Genomic DNA, 24,824 nt, shown 5'->3' with positions numbered 1-24,824 from the left:
AAACTATGTGCATCTGCTTTTAATTTACTCCAAATAATTGGAAAATGCAATGAAGCTTTCCAATTAAAGCACGGCTTTATGCTGTTTAATAATACCCCCATAATATTATAGCTTATGAAGTGACAGGTGAGTTGGTGTATGAATAAAACATAAAGGCAGCAATAAGGGACAGAAAACCGGAGACAGTTGTTGGGGATTTTAAATGCTGGATGTAATTTGCATATATTAATCTCTTCTTTTCAGCCTTATCAGGCGTTCTTCAGTATTTGAAGTTAAAATAGCGTTGACAGGCGGGAGTACGCTTAGTTTTTTCAAGGATTTATTACTTGTATAATTTCTGATCTTTAATAAGCAGATATGACTGATCCTCATAGTTCTATAGAAATCGGTTAATTGTTCCAGATGGCGTGTACTGATTATGCAAAATTACTTTTCACACCATTTTTTTTTTCTGATGGAGTTTGGAGTAAAATTAAATTTTTTATAGCCTTCTTATCATGCTGTTTTACAGTGGTTTTTGCACAGAAGTTGAATTTAATCTACTATATTACATTGACCAGCAGAGTTATTCTAATGTAGCATTCTGTGATTTGACAAAGAATAATAGAACACATTGCTCATTGTTCGTTACTGTGCTGCTAATAAAAAGGAGTTCTAGTGCAGAAAACCAGGCTGTTATTTATGAAGAATGCTTAATTTGCACAGTTAAAAATGCAAAATTGTTACAATGAGACGTTCTCTCTTTTGGATAGAAGGCTTGGGCAGAACAAATGAAAATAGTCTTGTTGCTACAGATTTCGTCTAATAAAGAAGGGTTTTTTTAAATGACTGGTGTGGCTAGGCTGTATTTTATTGGGAGGAGCAGTCATCCAGGCAGCATGCTGTGACTCCTATCAGGAGGTGTCACGGGTGTTTTCCCTGATTATCGTCATCCAGATATCTCAATGGCATAATTTCATAATTGAAAACATTTATAAAGGTTGTTGGGCTTCATTTATCTAATGAAAAGCTGTTTATACAAAATAAACCATACATAAAGCCCTCTTGCTAATAAGGTTATTGCAGTTCGTTTTGGTGGTGGCTCAGTTGTTGGAGGAGGCGTCCTGCTGCCTCGCTGTCCCAGCCGTGCCGCGTCCCGGTGCCGGGCGCCCGGCTTGCCATGGGCGGGGGTTCCTGTTCCTGCAGCTGCTCTCGGCCTCGCCGGCGGGACGCCACGATGGGCACTCATGCGCTGCCGCAGGTTTGTCTGGGAGTAACGTCGGGCCCCTGTTAATTTTGGCGTTGTGTCGTGCCCCTTGTTGTGCCATGCCACGGGTAGGCATGAGGTGCTCCGCTTGGGCAACGCTGCCGCAGGCTTGTGTGAGTTTGCTGGATTCTCCTCCCTCGGGCCAGCCCCGGCGGTGCGGCGCCTTCGCCAAGAAGCAGTGGGCAGCCTTGCGGTGCGAGGTCCTGCTTGTCCCTCGGCCGGGCTTCGTCCTGGGGTCTCTGCTGCCACCACGCTTAGACCTCCATGGAGGGGCTGAAGGGACAGTCAGGGGCTGAGTCCAAGACATCTTACTAATCTTTGCAAAGCAAAACAGCAAATGTTTAAAAAAATGACCTTGTGGTTAATGGAATTAAAATCTCCAATTAAATTAGAAAAGGGGGGATACAGTAAATGGGCTTTTGTAAAGAGTGCTTATTTTTAACTCAATAGAAAAAAGACAAGTAATTAACTCAGCCATTAGAAAGCTCAAGATTTCTCCCGTCTCCTGTGGAACTAGAAAATTGTTTTGTGTATACTCTTTTATATATATATATACAAATAATATATAGGGAGACGACTAATGGCATAAATCAGAAATGATTAGAAAATATTTGTTCTAATGAAGTAATAATTTGGTAGTAATGTTTTTCATCAGTGTAGCTTAAGGCTACATTAAGTGGACAGACTTTATATGGATTCTCTAATTTTAATCTTCAAAATGCTATCTAATGTCTCATTAAGACTTGCATATAATGTATCTTAAGTACAGTCATTAAATATAGTTTAGGGAGATTTATGTTCAGATATTGCTTAAAGATGTTTTAATAGGCCCATTTACTCTGATGATATTAACGAGCTCTTAACACATATTAAGCTTCTAAAACTAGTGGTATTCCTCTCGCAGTGAGCAAAACAACTTAGGAATTGTAAATGAATTGGATGCTCCAACAAGGCCGTTTTTCAACTGAGTCTTCAGACACCCTCTGCAATCCGTTTAGCTCTGTAAGCATCGGGCTGCGTCCCTGCTCTGCTGCTGCTGCAACGCTCCTCATGCGTTCCTCTAACACACGCTGCCTGGGCCCAGGCGAGGTCGTTCAGACCTGCTCACGGTACGTCGTCTCCTGGGTGTGCAGGGGCTTAGCAGGGGTTCCTGTTGCTCACATAACCGCCTATATGGTGAGCTGCAGCTTGAGAATAGGCCAGACCTGCATAAATACCTGTAACGTCACACGAATTTGGTTGTATATCTACTAAAATAAATGAATCAGATACTTTAAGGAAAGAGCCACATACAGTCACGCTTTTAGATAAATTCTGCTTTTTGATCATCTGAAGATAAGATGCAGGAATTGTAATTATGGTAATAAAAACTGTTCATTCCCCTATTGTCACTTTAGTTCCAACTCGGAAAGTTATTGCAAGCAAAATTCTCCAGTTTCATCACTCAGCTCTTCTTAAAAAATCCTTCTGAGTTCAGAGACTTTTATAATTACTAAATTGGTTTGTTAGAAGGAGATAATAGCAAATTTCTTCTTTTCATAATTGGACACTTCTTCCCTGTAGGCTAATGTATGCGCGGCACTTGCATACACAATAAGCTGTGCTTTTGAAAAGCCATAACTAGCTAATAAGTGCTGTGGTGTCATCGGAGAGTAATGGTTTGCTGATTAGCATAATTAATGACAAATGGTGGTGCGGAGCGGGTGGATTGGTTTAGCAGATGATGAATGCGCCGCAGCCGAGGCCGAGTCCCGCCAAGGCGGCCCGGCTGGCTGTCGGCGGCCGCTCCTCGGCAGGTAGGCCTCGTTAGTCACCGCCAGCCTGCCCCTCGCGCCCGCCGCCGCTCCTCGGCAGCTCAGGAAGCTCCGTGGCGCGAGCCACGTGCCGGCGCGGCTCCGCGCGGCAGCTTCCGGGCGCTCCTCTGCCTGGCTGGGAGCAGCCAGGGCCGGGAGCAGGGCTGGCCGCTCCTCCGCCCCGCCACGCTCGGGGCAGGGGAGCCTTCGGCCGAGCGCTGCGGGACCGGACTGGCACCGACGGGAGAGGAGCTGCGCCCGGCCGGGTGTTCCGGCGGGCCACGAGTGGTCCTTGTCCTCCGAGGGCGGGAGGGAAGCTCCAGGCAGCCGGCTGTGCTACGAGACGGGCGCATTTATCTGTGGCTTGATTAATCAGGGCTAATTTGCATTCGCAAATGAGACTGATAAAAATGGGAGTTACCTTTTCACCTTTATGGGGGAGGAGGGATTATTTCTAGGTTGTCTCTTTTTTAAGTGATAAGCAACTCTTACCAATAAGGATGAAAATACTTAATTTGCATTAGCAAAAGAAGCTAATTATTATATAGTTAATTAGCATCTGGAAATGAGGATTATCTTAATTACAAAGCACAATTTCCTTAATAGCTACAAAACTGTAAGTTTGATCTGTGTGGAGATTGGTGACTATTATTATGTAATTAGTGATCATATTAATGGTGCGGTGTATTTAGATATAATTTGCATATGCAAATGAAATTTACCTGATAGAAATATGTGGCTCCACTAATGACTCTAAGCACTTAAAAATTAAATTACATTAGGAGATCTGGATCCTGAGTTGCAGTGCAGCGGCATGGTGGATCTCCTCCTGCAGAAGAGCTTTTGGGTCTGCGGGGCCGTGGCTCCGTGGTCCGGCTGTTGGGAGGACGAGGAGACTGCCCCCCCGTCTTTTCGGCTCCCCAAACCTCAGTGCTAGGTACAGCCTTCTGCGGCTGGGCAGTATCTCGTGCAGCATCTCATGCAGCACAGCCATCGCCCTTGCCCTACTGCCGTCCTCCCCTGCACTGAAGACTCAGCGCAGTCCTTGTCCAGGCTCTTCTGGCTAGAGAAGTATTACATCACTGGATGGTGGGAGCACGCGTTCTGTTGCATCAGTGAGCTCCCAGGCAGGAGATGGGAGTCGCATGTCCCTTGTAGCCGTGCTTGTGATGAGTTTCTGCATTCTGTTCATGTTTAGGGGTGCCTGTGGTATGGAGAGCACGGTGCTTTAAGGACAGCTGATCTGTCCTCTTTCCCCTGCTTTTACTGGAAGCAAAAAGCTGCCTGTGTGTTTAAAGAAACCTGAAGTCCTTTAAAACAAAACGATGTTGAGAGGGTGCTGTGCACCCTTACCTCCCCAGGGAGCCCTGTGGGAATGATGTTGGTCGCTCAGTGCACAGCTGGAGATTGTGCGATGCTGCTGCCGGGCAGGATCACAGTTGATGTTGCAAGTGTGAGTGTCTGCCACTGCCTGGTGACCTGGCCCCCATCCAGATAGGTTTTTGAGTCAGGGAGCCCAGTACCCTCACAGTGACAACCTCCCTGCCCCTGTTGTACAAAATCACACCTCCGTAGGTATCTCAGCAAAGGAAAACCAAAGCTTCCAGGGCCAGATATTGTAACAAAATGCAGTGTATTTCTTTAATATACCCTGCTCCTAACCTGCAGTACTGAAATGACTGAAGCGCAAAAAATACCGGTGCTGGAAGGAAGCAGCCGTTACGCAACAGGATGTTTCTCTCATCAAGAGGGAGAAATTTACAGCCGCCGGCCGGGGAACACTGCAGCTATTGTGGGTGCTTCCTGAGATGCTTTTTGCAACTGCTTGCTCCAGCCTGAGTCCTGCCTGCCTGTGCCTCCCTGCCTCTCTGCGGCAGACAGACATTACATGTTTAATGACTTCCAAGGAGTCTGTCTATCATTACAGCTAGAGCTGAAAGTAATTGAAAAGCGTCTGTGTTTCTCTTCAGCGTGGCGGCCCGTGTGCGGAGGCTGGAGGAGTGCCTCCGCTTCGCCTCCCTGTCCTCGAGCGGGACCTGCCCCGGCTCTGCCGCAGCCCTGCACGAGTGCCCTGTTTTGTATCTGCTCTGGTCTAATTAATTAAGGGTTGTTGCTTGGAAGTAGCACATGCTTAGGTGTGATCTTTGAAGTTTAGTGTGGTGCGGAGACTTCAAAGGGGACATTTTATTAAAAAATAATAAAATCAAGAGCTCCTAAACACTTGAAATTTGAAGAGCTTGTTTGAAGTCTCTCCATGTTCTCTGGTGCTGATACAGCCGCAGCGCTGAGGTACTACTTAGCCATCACCATGCAGTACTTAACCTTCACTTTATTTAAAAAAGAAAATAATCAAAACCAGGAGTATTTTCTCAAGTGTTTTCGTGGCTTGATCTAGCAGTAAAGAACTAATTGTGCTGTGTCGTGAGCTATGCAGGAAACAGAGAAAATCAAGGCTGACAATCAAATTAGCAAAAATGAAAATTTAGTCCAGGTCTGGTTTTTTAATCAAAGTCGTTTCAAGATGAACAGGAAAGCTGTAAACCTTTCCCCCATTGTGGAGGTTTGCTTCCATGGCCCAGGAGGCCCCTGCTCTCCCGCTCGCCACACCGAGCATCGTGTGGTTCAGTGCTGCCGCCGTCTTGCTGCCCGGCCCAGGCCTGGACACGGGGCCAGGGCGTTCGTTCCCAGCCAGGCCACGCTACCGCTTCCTTGCTCCCCCATGACGGCTCCCTGCTGCGAGCTCCTGCTCGCCCCGGGGAGCCGCAGGACCAGCAGGGCAGCCCCCCCAGAGCTGGCTGCAGCGCTCCGAGGCTGTCCCATGAGCTTGGGCTCGTGCCTTGGTCCGGTGGAGCTGAACAAGGGAGAGGTGGTGGACTGAGCCCCGCGCCCCTGCCCGCGGGCCGGTCGGGGGCTGCTGGAGGCACCTCCAGGGCCGGGTGTGCGGGCAGAGCCCGCAGCACCGCTCGCTCAAGCGGAGCGTGGGACCATCCCGGCTGCTCTGGTCCCCTCTCATCAGCACGTTCGACTAACGAGGGGCCGCAGAGGGCTGACAACCCGCTGGTCCCCTCGGCACAGCCGGCAACGGTGGCCTCTGTGGGAAGAGCACAGATGGCGAGCCTGAGCGACAACGTAAACTGCAATATGTCTTGGAGACGCCGCCGGGCTGCGGCTGGTTTGTCGCCTTGTGGCGGTCTTCTGGGCTGTGGGCAGCTCTGCGCTCCCCTGCCCCTCGTCCGAGGGGTCCCTTACTGTGGGGCTGCTCTGGGTAGGCTGGAAAGGGACTGGAGAGGAGCCAGGGGAATCGGGGTCAATGTCTTAATATTTGGGTACTTTATTAAATGAAGAAGTGTGTGCGTTTTGGGGGCGGTGTCTGCAGCTGGGGAGTGCAGCCTGGGGCGGTTGCAGCATTCCCGATTGCAGCCAGCTTGGCAGGAGCTCGCGGGAGAGTTTGCTTTTGTTTTCCTCCTGAGGTTTTGCTATCATTAGTGATTTGGAAATGCAGAGTGGTGGTGTTCCATCTGGGACTCGGTGCACGGTAGCACAGAGAGCACACACACATGTTTACTATTCAGACTGCTATTTAAATTACTGTGTACAGAAATACAGAAGTAGGAGGCTTAGCTGTACATTATGGAGAGCGTGGTTTATTTTGAAAAGCTTGCATCCTTCTCTTGATGCGTTGCAGACTGTTGTAAAACATTTTTTCCATACTTCTGAATGACTTTCCCCTGTACTGAGATCACGTAACGTGCCTGGATTAATGCAGGTGTCCTGTGCTTTCTCCACACACGGGTGTAAAGGCTCAGGTGTGCAGAGCTCGTGCCGGGACGCTCGGTGGGAAGCAGGCGCGAACAAGAGCCAGAGCTGTGTGCGTGTGCCGAGTGCCTGGCGTGTCAGGGTGGCTGTGGCAGGCAGGCAGGCGCTGGGAGGAGGTATTAAGGGGGTGATGTCCTGGTCCCTGCCTGACCAGCCTGCCCTGGCCAGCATGGTGCTGTCCCACCAGCTCCCCACGGCTGGTCAGCCAACCCCAGTAGCAGCGCGAGTCCTGGCGTGCCGGCTGGCTGGGAAGGGCCGTGCCGCTGGCAGGAGCAGCCCCGCTGGGTGGGCAGGCGTTGGACCCGGCAGCCTGCATGCCCCGCAAGGGCTTGGGAAGTCCCTGTCCTGTTCCTTAGAAAGCCGTCAGCCTCGTGCCGTGACCCTGAGTTAACAGTCATGATTGCAGAGAGTGGGTGTTCCCCATCTCCGTGTGCTGTGGGGTGACTCCATGACTGAAGCACAGCCTCACCCCACACAGGGCACCGCTTCTGACGGTAAGAGATGTCCCCCTCGGCCTGGGGGACAGGACTGCATGTGGGCTGCGCTTTCTCGCTTATGTGGAAGTGGTGTTCGAAGGGCCCTCCCTTGAGCTGGGGTGCCCTCCTGCCTGCACAAGGCTGGGCTGCATGCTGGGGGTCAGCAAGCTCTTCTGGTGGGCACCCGTGGTGCCCACGCAGGACAGGGGCTCCTGTGTCCCTCCAGTCTAACCGTGGCTTCTCGTGACGGGTGCATGCAACCGCCCAGTCCGAGCGCTGCCGTGCCCGCACTCTCTGCCAGCCCCCTGGTTCTTACCCACTTCCAAGTTCCTCTGGTGTCATTTAGCTGAAAATTAAGTTTTCTCTAAACAGGTGAGCTTTGCTGGTTTTATGGTATTGCTGTAGGCTGGTTTATGAGATATTCATCTTGGTGAAACATAAACACTCCGCTAGCGTTTCAGGTCTGGGGAAAATCTGAATGCTCTTGTAGTATTATAGAAAGCTGTTTCTAAAATCTAAGATAATTTAAATTTTAAAGGTGGCAATAGTACATTCAGTATTAGGGGTTTTTTGTTGGTTTGGATTAGCAATGCTTTGTTTTCAAAGTCATGCAGGAAAATGTTTTGCAAGGTATTTATTTATTTAAATATTTTTAATATCAGCAGTTGAAAATTCAAGTGTAAAAGGCCATGCAAAAATAGCAATAAAGAAATCCAAAGCTATAAAAGCTTATGGTGAGAATTTAAATGCAGAAACAGCTGTTATTTCCTTGGGAGTTGAGGTATATAAACTCTTCCATGGCTGTGTATCCCCACAATAGTGGTGTGAAGAATTAGCGCTCACTGCAGTGTGCAAACTGAACCCGCCAAGCACTGAGGCAGCTATTCATCTATACCCAGGAGCTAAATATGACAATGTTAGCATTTTTCATTTCCCTGACGTTACCATTAATAAAGCAATGATCCAAAAGAAGCTTTGCTGAGTCTGTTCTTTATGCTTCCATCACTCACGACTAGATAATTTCACACAGGATCGTTTTTAAATTAAATGACGATAAAAGCGCTCTGCTGTCCTGTGTTCACTAGTTCATAGAAGTCTATCAAGTCATTAATGTGTCATGACAAACTGCTAGTTGGATACAAGAGTAATTAATTATTTGCATAAATAACAGGTTGAACTTCGTGCTTTGAACTGCAATGACATATGCATCACATCATGGACATCTTAGAACCTCTTGCAGAGAGTTCATGGGAGGGGTGAAAGCTGAGCCAGGCATGTGTGCAATCGCATCCTCACGCGCTTCAAACGGTCAGGAGCTTGGCTTGAGTTTTGATGCTTTTTGTGTTCCTAAGTTCTTCATTAACGGCTGTTTCAAGAAAGCATCTGATCATTGGAGATTTCAATGAACAATTATACAGATTTTCATAATCACCATTAATCACCACATATTTTTCAAGATAATTACAGCAATTATTATTTAGATTCCTCTTTTATGTGCGCATTGTAGAAAAGAACAAGTGCTTATTACACTGGGTAGTGTAGAGAACTATGGTCTGAAGTTCTTTGTCATCCAGAAACTCATTATGTTAGCTGATGCTGCCTGTGAAAGTTCGTCAGCATGTTTAAATTAGGGTAGCATTGGCAGGTCTGATTATTTAAATCTGGTAGCTTTGCTAAAAATATAGTTATTCAAGAAAGATGAATTACTAATTTGACAACTGAGATTTAGCTGGAGTCTAGAGCATGGAAGGCAACATCTATCGTGTGCTTAGAGGAGGGTGACAGTACTTTTTCAGATTAAAGAGAGAATTTCTAAGCAAGCTAACAAGTTGTATTGTTTTGTGGCCTGCCCTTTAAAGGCTGAGAATAAGTCTTAGTAAGTTATAATGAAGGAGTAGCCATTGGTTAAAAGTTGGTCGTGCTTTTCGGTGGTCCTGCACTGATGAAAGGGATGGCTCCGGTGCCCTTTCAGGTGCCCCTCACTGGAGGGGTCCAGCCTCCGGCCTCCTCCCAGCTGCCATCGGGGATTCGTGGGGACGCCATCCTTCGGGGCTTGGTTTTAGGAGCGGTTCTGGCCGCTGGCTCCTTTCAACTCTTTTATCTAGTTGCAGTGACTGAGCTAATTGGATGTGACCCTCAGGGAGGAGCTGCTCCGGGGAGACAGCAAACAGCCATTGAAAACATTTTTCTTTCTGAAATCCCTTTTTATTTTGTTCCATTCTGAGGGAGAAAAGCGCAGGCACCTCCCTAACCTGTTGCAGGTGCTGTGGGTGTAGTTGCACGGGGAGAACCTGCTGCCTCCTGGATTCAGCCGGGCCCCAGTGCTGTGGGCGTCCTCCCGGCAGGTGAGTGGTGATTCCTCGCGTGGGTCCAGGAGCCGCGACCGCCTGAGGGCTGCGGCTGCCTCGGGAGGTGCCGGCGGAGGTGGTGGTCCTGCTGGCCCTGCCACTGGCCCCTCTCAGAGCGGTGCAGGGCAAGAGCAGCTTTGCCTACCTGTGCAAGGAGGCTTTCAGTGAAACGTGCAAGGTGCAGACGTTTTATAGGTCTTTAAAAATATTTTAAAGTCACAACCTTTTAAAGATGTTAAAACCTACGTGGGTCAACGCGTGAGCTTAGTCAAGTGGTGGTATGAGTAATGCTACTGGCGGTAATGCTGTAAAAATGGGACCTTGCCCACCTATTTTGTTCTGAATCAGTACATGTTGCCTTTGGAAAGAGCTGTACTTTATCATTCACCAGCACCAATTCCTTTTATCCCTTTATGTTACCATCTGCTGGTCTCGAACATGGTGCAAATTGACATCGAGGAGCGTTGAATAGCTCTTGGCCAGACTAAAACTAGAACTGCAGCTCCAGGCCAAAGCCTGGCTGGCAAGTCTTGACACTGCCCATGGAAATGGTAACACTGGGCAGAATCTCAGCACAGTGCTCTGCTCATCAGAGACTGCCAGGAATGCTTCAAAAGCAACAGGGGATAAAAAAAAAAGGAAAAAAGGAAGAATCAGAGGCTGCTGCTGATGTTTATTTACAGCACAACATCAGAACAAGGGACATGGAATTAAAAGCCTCCTACAGTTCTGATTTCATTTAATTTTATTATGAAATTAACTGGCTGCTGTAAACAGCAGTTGCGTACTGTCTTGCGGTGCACGGTGGGAGCGATGGCACCCGCGCCCAGACCCCAGTGCTGGCCACCTCAGCAGACTGTGGTGCAGTGATGGGAGCTCTTTCCTCCTGCCTGTTGCTGAAGATGCCTGGCCCTGGAGATCGCTTCCTGCAGTTACCTCCTTCCCTCTTCTGTGAGTCTCGGTGAGCTGGTGTGCGGTGCGGGAATGCTTTTAAGGGCTCAACCCACACAAGCTCCGAGCGTAAGCTTGCACATGTGCAGCCTCATCACAGCAGCATCGCTGCTCGTGCTGCATGGCCATGCTCCACCTGGGAAACACGGAGAGGTGGGCCCTGTGCCAGGAGAGGCATCTGCCGGGGCCGGGCATGCACACACGCTGCCAAACCAGCGGTGATGGAGTCAGGGCTACCTGCCAGCAGTGCCCTGCAGAGCGCCGGCAGGGACCGGTGCTGCAGCCTGGCCTCAGGAGAGCGCTCAGCCCTGTCGCGGCAAGGGGCTGTGCGGTGGGCAGGGGGGTGCAGCGCAGTGCTGAGCCTCCCCTGTAAAATCACTGCAAAAATGCAGTGCTGCAGCTGGGGTTTTGTTCAAAGCAGCGTGGTGCACGGCACCCGCGCGAAGCATGCTCTACACTTTGCGTGACACGGTCTTGTCCACAAGATACAAAAGCTAACATTAACGTGAGATGGTTCAATGTTGTGCTGGAGCAAAGTGCCGCTGCATTTGTTAATCTTCTTGGATTTGGATTTACATTCCTAAAAGGAAGTTGGGTGCCTCACCCTTGAAGTCCTTGTGAATGTGAAAAAAGCATTCTTTGGCAGCAGTAGATTTGAATCTCTCTTTTCCTGTGGCCAGTGCTGTGGGACGGCGGGCAGCACCTCTGAGGGCAAGGTGGGGGACGCGGCGGTGTCCTTCCTCCGAAGCGTTTGCTTTGTCCGGAGCCATTGTTCAGCCTGGAAGCAGAGGCGAGGGATGAGCAGCCGCTCCCCACGTGTCTCAGGGGGCTCCACCGTCTGCCTGCAGCCCCTTACATGCCCGAACAGCTCCCGGAGCCCACCCGAGCCGTGGGGCGAAGGCTGCTGCCCTCCCAGCGCTGGGGGAGGCGGCTGGCTGTGACAGCCTCGTGCTTTATTTCCTTAAAGTTTCCTGAATTGGTGGGTATTTAAATCCTCATGACTTCTAGTGCCTGGCTGTGAAAAGAGCTGTTGAATGAGTGTGTTGTTTTCCGATTTCTCCCTTTAATGTATTTTACCAGCAGCCTAGTGACAGGCCTGACACGCCAGCTCCTGTGCACGCTCCTGCGCATTGGGAGTGCAGCATTAATAACACACTTCCATGCATCATGCCATTTTTAAGCATGATCGTTATGATAAAGGGCATATACTTAATTACAGGCCTGCTTAATTACAGCTCTGTTGAAGCTCGTTTGTTTAGGAGAGTGCTAATTGCGCTGCTGAGCCTTTGGCACACCCTGCTTTCATCTGCTGCTTTGCTCTGCAGTTTTGAGCTCTGGGAGGGCTGGAGTGCGCAAGGACCGAAGGACGGATGGAGGCAGTCCGGCGGGCGCTGCCGGCGGAACGTGCACGCTCATCACGGCTTATTCTTTAAATTACTTTACAAAAGCCGGCGTGTGACTGATCAAAGCAGGTTTCTGTCGGGATAACAAATGCAGATGGTCTTTCAGGTTCAAAATTTCCCGGATTTGGTGATGGTGCTTTTCATCTGTTTCCTTTTGTTTCATGTAGTGCTGTGGCTGCCATATAGCACCTTTGATAATGAAATTACTCCAGTGGAGGGTTTTTTTACGTCAAAAATATACAAAGCAAATGTAAAATGCTAAGTATTCTTAAATAACCTATGTTAAATCACTAACGTGGTAAGTCACTGGTGCTGATGGAAGTTACAAACAGCAAGCAGAGAAATGCTGGGTTCGTGGGTGCAGATGCTTTGTGAAAGAAAACCCTATTTGAGGATTACTTGAGGGCATTTCAGGGCTTAAATTTGCTCTAGTTTGAAGTTTTTATTTCTTTCAGAGCTGAAATTTAAAGACTTAAAATGTTAAAGGTGTAACTGAAATAAAGCAGGTGTATTCAGGGCTGCAGTCTGCCTTAGAAATGTGGCCTTTTCAGTCTTGTGTGGAAATTGCCGAGTTAAATGTTTTAAAAATAAGTGTCTCCCTTGTACTGACATGTCTTGTGGGAGGCTTTCTGTGAAGTTTTCGAGGTGGTGATAGCAAGACAGAAACACCGAACATCACTGCACTATCTAAGAAGAACACACAAGGCAATATAAAGGCAAACAGTCCTCTAAGTATCATTAAGGTTGTGCTACAGAGCTTGGCCCAGTGACATGAGGCTGTGCCGTGTGCCGTCACGTCCTTGTGTCTGTCCTCATACTCTACTGGTTTCCATTCTCCAGACGTGGTTTGCAAGTGTTTGAGTTCCGTTGCCCACTGTTGAGTTTGCAGTGGCAGCAGCCAGGCCAGGGAGGGTGCTTGGCCCCACGTGTTTGTTTTCATTCTGCCCAGGTAGTAGTACTTATGGCTTTGGAGAGGTACAAGTCACCTGGACCAGGTATGTTCCTTAGCCTCTTGCTCAGACACCACCGAGTTTGCTCAGATGGTTCTGTGTGGTAGTGGTAAATAGATGTCTGTCCTCTTAAACTGTTTGTATTTGTTTTCAGTTTCAAATACTGTCCTGTTTTGGCAGCTGAACCAAATTGGAAGACTCAAAATTGAGACCATGAAATTGTGTTTGGATAGAGCAGGGAGGGTTCATTGAATTCCTGATTTGGTAGGGACTAACCCAGCTGTGTCTCGAACAGAGAGAAACCACTGGCAGGTTAGAGGGAGGAAAAGGCTGGCAATAACTTCTATGAGCTATCAATCATGTGTCAATGCCATGAATACTTGATCTGTCACTGGGAATGTGTGAAGTTGCATGTGAGAAGTCAGCTGGAAATGTGACGTGTCTGCTCGTTTTGTCCCTTTCAGCAATGGATGGAGTGCCTTTTATGATTTCTGAGAAGTTTGCCTGCGCTCCTGAAGGGGTAAGTTGCCTTCATTGTTCTCCTGGTGTCTGAAATTCATCTTTTCATGGAGAGCGATCACAAAGCATCAACGCAAATTACCTGCCTCTGGGAGCTTTTCTGTTGTGGGGCCTAATATATACCCAGTGCTTGAGATGACCCAAGGTTGCGCTTCACAATATTTTCCGATAGGGTGGGAATGGCTTTTGCCAGATCGCTTCTAAAACTGAATTGTCCTGGGAGTTGAAGGTTTATCACCATCAGAAATAGGAATGGTGGTGGGACTCTCTGGTGCTGGAAGCATTTCTAATTTCTTAGCATAGATTGTAAAGAAAGCTGCAAATGTACAGCTCTCCTAGATTTAAACTGCTGTGGAGATGGCGCAGTGCAGTCAGCTTTATGACTTTCCTTTTGCACCCCAGAAGTTCAAGGCAACGGTAATGGCATGGTGTGCTCCAGCACTGGCAGCTGCCGCGAGGCTCCTGCGGCTCCATGCCCTGCGCAGGCAGAGCCGGGCAGCGGCATGTGGGCGAGGATCTTCCAGAGCTACTCAGTCTTGGCGGGCTCTGGTGGTTTTGCAGGTGGAGCGCGAGTGGCTGTAGCTGACTGGGGGTGGTAGGATTGCCGTGGCTGTGCTGGCCAAAATCCAGTTTGGTGGGGAGGCTGTGCCCTTATGTTTACCAGTCCCAGCCTGGAAAGTTGGCGGAGGCGGCTGTGTCCTAATGATGCTGCAGCTGGACTGCAGCTGGGTTCCAGGGAGCAGGACTGGGGTTGCCCTCTGGCGTGGGAGATTATCCGAGTCAAAGTGTGTCAAGTGCAGCAGCAAAACAGGCTGGGTTGTTTTCACATACGGCACATTTCTAAGCGAGTTCACTCCTCAAGTGGAGTCCTGCTCGGCGTGCCTGTGCTGCCAGCGGCATGGCTCCTGCCTTGCAGCGGGGTGAGCTCGAGAGGGCACCGCGTCCTGCCTGCTCGGCACCGAGCTCTGCAGTGCCGGCAGAGGGTGCCGCCAAAGCCTGGGCAGGGTAGGTTTGCTCAGCCAAAATGGAAACCCGGGTACCAATTCACAATGACTTTTGAGCGTCACTGGGCCAGTGCTAGTTTAAGTTGGTGATCCAGAGCTCAAAGGCTCAGCATCCCGTTATTAGTTCCCTAATCCATCCAATCCTAAAACAATATCTCTTTAAAAATCAATTTACAAGAAGCTGTTAAGGCAAACACCGAGCCATCAGCTCTATCTGATTTTTCACGTCTGTGCTCCCGCTTTGTGCTTTCTTCTTCCTGCTGACACAACTTGCGTGTGCAGCCGGACACGGTTTTTCACAACCATTGCTTTCTGAAAGGGTTGTTTATGGGCCGTTATTCCCAGAAAGCTGGAGTCCCTGCTGCGAGGACAAATGCAGAGAGATTAGGTCGTGCTAATCCTCCCCTCGGATCCTTTAGACACCATTGCCACCATATGGTCAGTTTGGTTGGGGCTTCCCACAGCCGGTGCCTCTCACACCTACGTGCTGGGGCCATATGAAATCCATAGGGTGTAACAAAGTGCGTTCCACTAACAGCCGTCCTGCGGCAGGGAGATGGCTGAAGATCTACCTGTGCAAAGCGACACTGAGATGAGTGTCAGCTGTCCCCGCTTAGGGAGAAAGGCGTTAGAGCTAACCCACCTTCTGCTTCTTGTGGTAGATGGAGGAACAGGATTATGCATGTGTTTACAGATGGTGCCTCTAAATCTCCGGTGATAGAGTATTTGCTGACTTTAAACAAAACAAAACCAAAACAAAACCCCCTAAATTTGACATTTCTGATTCTTTTTTTTTTTTCTTTTTTTTTCTTGCCAGATGCAGCCAGTTGATCTCTTGGGCATCACAATCAAAACCCTTGCAGAAATCGAAAAGGAGGTAGGTAGCCAGCCAGGCACTAAGCAAAAGCATCATGAGAGCTGTGTTCACTTCATTCTAAGATCCCTTCCCTTATGGAAAATGCCTCTCTTGTCTTTCCCAAGTCACTGCTGGTGGATAAAGTCAACACGGGGTCAAAGAGCAAGCTCAGAATTAGGGATGTCCTCTGTGATCTGTGCTGGGTGAAGACACTTTAGGTATTGAATCTAATGCCAAAGTTGTCTGCCCTCTATTTAATTCCAGATGTCTTTCTTACTTAACCTTTCTTTGTCATTTATTAACATGTTACAAGCAGGACACTGTTTGTATTAGGTTGCCTCTTGCATCTCAGGAAAGCAAATGAATTTGACTAAGCAATGTCAGGTAAACTACTTCATCGCTTTTCAGTTTGATGGTGCTGGTAACTTGTTACCAGGAAAACCTGGCTGTATTTTAGTGAGCGTGAGTCTTCCAGGAGCTTGGGGAGGAGACAGCCATCAAACCGAGGGTGGACTCCTGTTCCTGAGGGAGCATTTTGGCACATGCAAGACTTGGGCTGCATGGTGCCGAGGAGCTGCCTGCATTGCAAGGGCTGCCTCTCAGCTGAAGTCTCAGACCAGGAGGAAAATGGTCTCAGCAGCACATGCTTCTTCAGGCACCATTGGTCACAAACATCTTCTCTTGCTAAAGTGTTAAAGGCAGAGAGTAAGAAGATAGCATAGCAAAACTTCCAGACTCCTCATGGCTTCTCCACTTTTTGATTCCAGTTGTGAGTCCAGTTTCCTAAATCCATCCTCTTCTCCTGCCTGGAAGTTTTGTCTGAGTACAAAAAGAAGGTGGTCAGTTGCCGGCTCTCTCCAGGCTCCCAGCAGGCCAGCGGAGCAGCAACGGCGGCTCTGAAGTTGCTGCCTGACGGAGGCAATCGCTGGCAGAAGCACCCACTGCCTTGGGTGCTGCGGTCCTGCCACGTGGCAGGTGTGCCATGCTTCTGTTTGGGACTGCCTGCATCTGTCACGAGGGCCCTGCACGCTGGGATGCGGGTGTGTGCAGAGCTGGTGGCCCTGACACATGCCTGCCTCCTTCCCCCCACTCTTCGCCAGGAGCTGGCCACGGGGCCGCAGGTCCCTTTTGCCGGAGGGCAAGCGAAGTGGCATTGGATTTGCTTCTGCAGCCGTGCTGCGTGTCGTCTGGTGCGGGAGAGGTCTTGGCAGCTTGGGCGCTGCCCAGAGGGGTGGGCTGTGCAGCCCTGTCCTGTGCCCCTTGCAGGCCTGCAGAGTGCGGGGACACCAGTACCGGAGTCGTTTGTGTGGCCTGGGGAGGAGAGGTTGGTACCTGCCGGCTCTCCCCACACCCTCCTGTTCCGCTACAGGCTGTGTGCGTTTCGCAGTAATGAAAAGTATAATTATGCAGCCCGTATTCCTTGATGAAGCATCTTGTCTGCACATAGATAGCTATGCATATAAATATTGTGAATTTCTGCATGGCTTTATTTCCCTTGCAAGCAATAGCACCATTACAGCAAATCTTCTGGATTTCCAAAGCAGCAAGAACATTTTCCCTGGAGCTAGATGCCTTGCAAAAGATATTCCCAGAGAATTCCAAGAGTTATTGTTCTCTGTCGCCACATTTGCAGATGTATGCACCCATCCTCCAAGCTGCGAGGCGAGCTGAATGAAAGGACTCCACCCTTTCAGGGAAAGTGATGAAAATAGGCGCAAACACTGTACTGCACGCTTAGGCTGCACCTGAAGTCAGCATCCCATTGCAGCACGACTGCACAGCCGTGCCCTGAGGAGCCTATGAAGAAGTGGCGTATGAAGAGGCGGTGAAGCCCAGTGGGTGAAGGCGGATTTAAGCCGAGGGCGCCGTTGGCCCATGGCTGCTTTGGTGGATGTAGGGTGGAGAGGAGCAGAGCCCTGGCAGCGCTGCTGCTGGCTTTCCCCGCGGGGCTGCAGGGAGTTTGTCCTCGCGGCTCCTGCCTGTCCTGGGTAGGGGAACGTCACCGAGCGGGCAGGCGGTGCAGGTGGCGGCGAAGGTGCTGAGACCGTTCTCGGCTCCGGCGGCGGCAGCAGGTGCTGCTGTGCCACGTGGGTGTCGGCAGCGCGATCAGCTGTTGGGCTACTGTGGGCCCCCTGCGCTGGCGGGGTGCTGGCCAAGTGCACCCCGTCTTCGTTTTAGCTTGGCATCGAGCAAAAAGTCTGGAGAGGGTCTAATTAGTAAAGGGAGCATCTAATATTAATCATTCCTTTTAAACTGACAAGGAAGGCAGTTCATTTAACCACTTAATTGCTACAAGTTTTCATGGGCTGCTCTGCAAATATATTTAACGAAGAAGTTGTAAATCTAAAAGAGCTTAAAATTTTAATTTTATACAGAAATCTTTTTCCTTGTTCTCATGTTTGTAGTCAATTCTCCAGAGTGTAGTCACATGAAATGTTCTTTAAATGAACATATTTGCTAACTGGCATGATTTCAGTTTTTAAAACATTGGTTCCAGCAATTAGGCTTTTTTTTCAGTTCCCAAATGACTAGAGAAATTCGTCTTGATTATAATTGCTCTTAGCCACGCATATCTAATTTGTGTCTTTTTAAGTGTTAATTAGTAAACAGTTTGAGCTGACATCTTTATGTGTTTGTGTGTTGAAAAATGAGGCTTATTGCTTATTTAGCTTGGGGCTGGTACCGCTGGCTGTGACATCATGACATTGAGGTAAAATTAATGAAGACGTGTTTGCCAATTAAGAGGCGGTCTTGAGAAAGACGACTCCTTGACACATCCCCTCGCACAGGTTCCCCGAGACGCGCAGCGTCCTTCCCGCGAACCGGGGGGGTCCCGCGGGGTTCCGCCGCGGCCGCGGCCGGGGGCGGGGGCGGGGGGGGGACGCGCCGCGGTCCCCGCGCGCCCTCTGCCGGCCCCGGCGCCTCCCTGCCGGCCGCGCTCCCCCCCCGGGCGAGCGGGCGCTCTGCGCGACGGCGGGCCGGTCCCGCTCCCGCTCCCGGTCCCGGCGGCTGGCTCCGTGCGCGGCGGGGAAGCCGGTCCCGCCGCGGCTTGGCGCCTGGGCGGTGGCAGCTGCCGGAGCGTTGGTGGCCTCGCCGCTGGGCGCGCCGAGCCGGGACAGAGAGGAGGTTTCGGCGTTGGAGCAGAGAAGGCCAAGGCCACCTCCGCTGGAGCCGGCCGGAGGAGCGGGTCCAGCTTGTCTCTCCGCAAAGAAGCACGCAGGCCTCGCGCAGCTCCGAGGGGTCTTGGCACCCCGGGCGAGCGCGCGGCAGCCCTGGCACAGCCAGCCCGTCCAGCGCTGCGGCTCCGTCCCTGGGGTCAGGCGCCAGCGAGGTCGCCGAGTTCCCGTGGCCACCTCTCTGGCAGTGTGTCCCATGCCCTGGGCTGGCTGGCAAGGAGTGGTGGCAAACGGGCCTAGCCCGCGGGAACAGTGGAATGTCTTGGTGACATCCCAGGAGCCACAAACGGGACACTGGGAGATGTGGGGGAGGATGGTCCATATCCGGAGCCGTTACAGTGGGTGTGCCGGGGCCGCGTGCCGCTCCTGCCCCGGCAGCCCCAGCGCATCGCTCCGCTTCGGCCGCACCACTCATGATGGGAGAGCCAGCACAGCCCCGGCCTCTCCTGGGAATGCCATGGCATGGCAAGGGGCCACAACAGCGTCCAGGGTGGCCTGGGGCCGTCAGGGTGCGGCCCACGGCGTGCCACGAGATGGCACTGCTACGGTACACTCCACACGCGCTGCGGCACCCAGGCCACGCCGCTGCATCCAGCCGGCAGCAGGGATGTCCATCAGCTGCAGGGATGTCCCTCGGGCTGCAGCAACGTCCAGCCAGCTGCGGTGACATCTGTGGTGTGCAGGGACACGTAAATAGGAATTTTCACCATAACCAAAAATGTTAGTTATGATGGTACCAGCTTGTGTAAAGGAGGCCTGCAAAGGGGAATCTTTCTGACTAGCTGCTCTATGCGCAGGATGAGCGTGGTCATGTTTGTGTTAGCACGGTTTTAGGGGAGGGGGGGCGGATCTTACCCGGGACAGTTACTGACGTGGGGTCTGGTGGTGCCGGCAGGCTCACCCGGCATGGCCCTGCCTGGGGCAGGGGGATGAGATCACAGCTCAGGGTGCTGCCAGGCCCAATTCTTACCTCAGTCTTCTGCTTGTTGTATCGTCCCGGCACAGGCCGGGGAGTGCGGCCGCGTGGCTACGTGGCTGCATGCCCTGGCCCGGGCTGCCATCGGGCAGTGCCCCACGGTTCCCTCTGTCTTGCTTTGCCCCGCAGTACGACTACAGCTTCCGGACGGAGCAGAGTGCGGCGGCCCGCCTGCCGCCCAGCCCTACCAGGTGCCCGCCGGTCCCGCAGTCCTGAGAGGGGCCGCCGGCGCTGGAGCAGGCGTGTGTGTGCATACTACTGAGCGGGACGCGGCGCCAGGGCCGTCCCGGCAGACACCCGCTCGTCCGGCCATCACCGCCCGCCCTGCGCTGCACCACCTCCTCCTGCACGCGCCGCTCCACGCGTTGGGACTGCGCAGCCCTTCGGCAGCTGCCCCCACCCTCCCTCGCTGCTGCAGACGTCTCTCCACGTGAGTACGTGACTGGGAGCCTGACGGCAGCCCCTCGGTTGTCCCCACTTCCTAACCCCTGCTGCAGGACAGTCACCAAAACCAGAGCTGTAACAAACTGCTGCGAACAGCAAGCCGTGAGCTCACAGACCATCAAGAAACGCTCAGCAGTGAGCCCTAAAAGTAAGGAAGAGTAAAAGATATGGCTGGTTAATCTGCAAGCCCCCGGGCATCCCGCCTGAGCTGACGTGGAGCTGATGGGCTCTCGACACCTCGCGGCGGGAGGCCCCTGCAGCACTCGGTCCAGCGGGCAGCACCGAGCCACGGTGGATGCTCCGTCCGCCTCCACCGAGGTCTGGGCACACAGCAGCCCCGCCGCGGCCGGGATCAACCCCAGACTGTGATCACTTGTTTTTGCTGTAGGCTGGCAGAGCCAGGGTCGCTTGCTCAGACCTGCCTTGGCCTCTCTCCCCGGGCACTGGCAAGGCGGAGGGGTGCAGAGAGCACAAGCTGCACTGCAGTTCCAGAGGTGAAGCACCTCCGCTTTGCACAGGGTGTCCGTGTGTCCGTCAGGACTTGGAGCAACAAACATCCTGTATTTCTTTCCGGGCTGGATGCTGGCAGCGGCCCAGGCAGACCCCGGCAGTGCCCCGCTGACCCCTGGCCAAGCTGCCTGCAGAGCTGGGGCCCTGCTGACAATGTGGATGCTGTCACCTGCCCGTCACTTTGGACAATTTTCTTAAATTTCCCCGCTAGCTGCTAAAACAAAAGAGATGTGCCTGTTCCCTTGTGCACTCACGGGGAAGCACTGAACTCTGACGTAGTGCAGGATGAGAGTGGGATGCATTAAACCCTGACCTCAGCCTCCTTGTGATCGCTGACCTTAGCTCGCTCCCGAGTCAAATGCATGTCTTGGAGAAGTCTGTTGCTGTAATAAGTTATTTAGAAGTGCCCGTCTGACTCCGTGCTGCTTTTTCAAGTCTCTGCTGTAGAACAAAGCTACATCATGGCAGCAAAATGGCAATTTTTAAGTTAGTATTAAAACGTACAACTTTTTGTATTGTAAAATACTGATTACCTAACCCTATTGAAATGCAATTGCCATAGTAACAAATAACAGTATTGTTGCTCTCAGTCTGGGTCATATGTATGCCCTGACCTGCTTTGCACTGCTTTTGATTGATCTTGCATTTTCTAGTTGGACAGAATGGTGACTAACAGTAGGTTTTGTACTGTCAGCTTGTATTTTTTATTTGTACATATGTAAAATATTTCTTGTCCAAAGATTCATTTCTGGTTTTAAGGCACCATACCGTATTGCTGGGATAATGAGCACAAAATACCATAACATTCAGGACAGACCAATTCCAAGTCTTTGCTTCAACTTGTTCCAGTCAGGTAAATCATTTTCTAAAACTGCCTCTGTAAAGCAAGGCTGTGCGATTGGAAAGCAGGGGCCGATTTCATTGTAGGTGTGTCATATTTGGGCGAAAGAATTAAAGCTAATGCCATTTGTACCAGCTCTGGAGGTTTGGGTGACCCCCTGGAAGTGCTCGTTTACTTGGAGGTTGCAGCACCATTTTTAGTTCTTATTTATCCTGCAGGAAAGCAAAGCCAGACCTCACTGCCAAGCTTCACAAAGGCTAGATTGATGATGCCGACATCGACAAATGAACATACCATGGCAGCCTGGTCATTTGGCTCAGGTTCACTTGAAGTTCAAATCCACTCCATGCTGTAGTACTATGCCCATCTCATCCATCTTTTGTCTTTCTATTTTTCTGCTCGTAATTTGTTCTGTAGTTTTCTGTGGCATCCATTTATAGCTTCTCCTGTGGCTTAGTGGACACTGCAGGTAGGTAGAAGCCATCTGCGTGGTGCACTCCTCATAGCTTTGGGATGAAGGAGCTGCAGAGAGCTGACCTTCCCTGTTACTGGTGGTGGAGGAGTGAGGGTTGCAGGCTGATGCAGGGCAGCCAGCACAGCATCTGCAGGGCTCCAGGGGCAGTTCCTGCCACCAGGAGATGGGGAGACAGCTGCCAGGACCCCCTCCTCGAGCTGTGTCTTCCCGTGCCAAGGTCAGGGCTGACTGTGCGGCAGCCGGAATGCTCAGTGAGGAGCAGGTTCGGATAGCTGCCGAGCCCTGCATTCAGTGGGGCACTCCCCAGGTATGTCTTGGAAAAATGGGTGCATAGCTTCGAGTCCCTTCCTGTGAGATTTAGCTTAGAGAGCATCAGTAGATAAAATTGGTGCTTTAATATTTATAGCAACAGTTAACGTTTGCTCAGCCTTCTTAGAGATAGTGAGCTCACCTTTCTCTTCAGTGACCTGCAAGAAACACTGGATGGCTCAAAATGCTGACAGGACATGCAGCTGGGACAAGCATCTAAGAAATCTTCAGGATATATTTGTATAGTTGGTTCTCACTCTTCCCTCTCTTACACTGGGCTAGCAAAGCTGCTTCAGGGGTGCATCTGCAAAGAAACTTGAGAGAGAGTTTGATCTTCACAGTGTGTTTCTGCACTGTGGCACTGCAAGGATACCCTGTACTGAAAGCATGAATAGTACAAATGCAGTTCTTGTGGTACAAATGCAATAGAGGTGTTTTGAGCAAAGAGCTACAGCTGCTGAGAGCCAGCTGAGCTCTTAGACCTGCTAACCGAAGGCTGGAAATCTGGGCATTTCCAAAGGGGAGAGGGCTCAAGGCCAGTGCTTGGAAGCACAGTGAGGCACATGGCGCAGGGTGGTTGACTGCATGTGTTGTCTTCTCAGTCCACCGATTATAGGAAGCTTCTTTATTGCACCTCTGAATTCCCAAGATCTTGGGCGTCAGGTCGGCATTTCCACAGACAGGTTTTATTTGCTGTTCCGTAACTTTTGTACTCACGGCAACTCATTGCAAGGCTGGTCCTTGCATGCTCACAGCAAGTCCTCCCTGTTGGCATGTCCCATAGCCACTACCAGCATCTCTCTGCATCTTCCTCCCTCCCTGTCCAAAAGGTGACTGTGGTAGCATTGGCCCAGGCAATAAATATTCAGGGAGCCTGATGTTGATGTTGTCTGGCTGTGGAGAAGCCTTCTGGAGCATAAGAGGAGGGGATGAGTCAATGGAAAGCAACAGAAATGGATTTGCAGAGCTTTACCAGACTTGCTTGGCTACCTTGCCTCTGTTTCTAGAACAAAACTAGTCTCTAGGTAGCTTAATCTTGTGGCTGATGGAGAAATTATTTTGCCAAATTATCATAGGTCTGCAACAGAGACAGAAAAGCAGCAGTGAGGGGTTTACTTACTGTAAAATACACCTTCTGATGTGAATTAGTAGTGACACACTGCCTCCTGGATTTCTCACGGCAAAGAGCAGGTAGCGCACCGAGATGACTTGTGGGCCATCCAGGCCAGGCAGTGCTGTCTAATGTGTTAACAATGGAAAGGCAAGAAATTAGTCCAGAAAGTAATGTAGAGTGTGAACTTTGTGATAAAATTCAAGTGTGGACAGTTGTAGCAGGTGTCTTCCCTGTGGGAGCATCTCATAGCTGTAGTTACATAGGAATAAACTTTGTCAAACTTTTTTCCTTTGACTGTCACTGAGTTTGCCCGCGGTGTTTGTAGGAGAGGATCCACCGCGAGCCTCCTGTGTAGTGAGAGGTTGTTGGTAGTCTGTAGCTTTGGGCTTGTTTGGTTTCACACCTGCCCCTGCCCCCACCGGTTTCCTGAGCTCTCCAGAGCGAACGCATGCACCGCAGAGCCTGGAGAAAGTCCCGACGTGGGCACAGCACGTGCCAGGTGGACGCTGGTGGTGAGGGCGTGCGTCCGCAGGTCTGGGCACCTCCTCTTCAGTGGGGCCCTAAAAATCTCCTTGGGGGAGGGAAAATGGGATGCGGCGACTTTGGAGCTGGCCGGTCCCACGTTGGCCTTCACCTCCCCACTGCCCTCAGGCGACACGGGGTCTGTCTCCCCAGATCTGCCCACCGGCCACTCTCCCAAAGCAGCCCCAGGAGCCTGGCCGGGGTGGCAGCGGGCACGTCTCACAGGTGCCAGCAGAGCAGCTCACCGGAGAGCCGTTCCCACTCCTCCTGAAGGGCATGCGCATCTCGCTGCATTCAAATAATTACCTCAGCCTTCGAGCCTTGACGAACAGACGGGAATCCCTCCCGGCAGCGGGGCAGCCGAGCGGTGTCGGTGTTAGTTATCCTGAGCCATAAAACCCTGACAGCGTTGCAGTAGGGAGGGTGCTCCTCTGCTCATGAAAAAGCTCAGTAAGGTGCTGCTCAATTCATTCAATACAGGGAAACCAAACAGTTTGGATATTCTGGTCATTTATTGTGAAATTGTTTCCTAACAGCAAGAGTTTTAAATGTCATCATGCAAACGGAAGACAAACCTTTTATGCAGTTGCAAAGTGTTTTTTTAAGATGCTATGCATTTTGTTGGGTTATTGAAAGTGAATTTACTGTGCATTAATCTTATGAATGTTACTACGTTTTATATTTATTTTAGATGACCCTCCTGTATTTTACAAAGGGAAGTTTCATTGTGTGATAACTTAGTCTGTATTCTTAATATAATTTGTTAAATAAAACTTGGTTTAATCAGTTTATTCTCTGTGCTTTGTGTTTTAAATTTGGAGTTTAAGAAGCTTAAAACACTGCAGCTCTGACTTAGGGGAGTGGAAAGGGGCATCCCTTGGGACCAGCGGCTCTTTTCCCTCTGCACCATCGTTGCATTGACTTCCTCAGATCCCAAACCTGGATGTTTTGGAAGTAGTTAAAAAGATCAGGAGGAATGAAACGTGAGTCAGTGCTTATTCTGAACTGAGCCGCCATGTAGCGGTTGTAGCTGTGGCACCTGGAACCGATTCTGTTTCTTGATGTGATTACAGGTTTGCTTGGTACAGGTAGTGC

The 24,824-nt window shown here is 50.7% G+C and overlaps 1 protein-coding gene across 12 annotated transcripts in view; it reads left to right on the top strand.

Moving 5' to 3' along the window:
- The window catches only part of MVB12B (multivesicular body subunit 12B), a 70,345-nt gene extending 45,825 nt beyond the window's left edge, over window positions 1-24,520 (top strand). For 7 of the 12 annotated variants that reach the window (XM_052814262.1, XM_052814259.1, XM_052814261.1 and 4 more), the window contains 3 exons: window positions 13,448-13,503; window positions 15,324-15,383; window positions 15,771-16,120. In XM_052814262.1, coding sequence (XP_052670222.1) covers window positions 13,448-13,503; window positions 15,324-15,383; window positions 15,771-16,058 — 404 coding nt within the window. In that variant the 3' untranslated portion in view covers window positions 16,059-16,120. The other 5 variants (XM_052814263.1, XM_052814267.1, XM_052814265.1 and 2 more) reach the window with 4 other exon arrangements.
- The last annotated feature ends 304 nt before the right edge of the window (window positions 24,521-24,824 follow it).

This window comes from Harpia harpyja, chromosome 19, assembly GCF_026419915.1.
Source record: "Harpia harpyja isolate bHarHar1 chromosome 19, bHarHar1 primary haplotype, whole genome shotgun sequence".
Taxonomy (NCBI): Eukaryota; Metazoa; Chordata; class Aves; order Accipitriformes; family Accipitridae; genus Harpia; species Harpia harpyja.
Note: the sequence above shows the minus strand (reverse complement) of the source record. Positions and strands in the feature narration are given on the sequence as shown.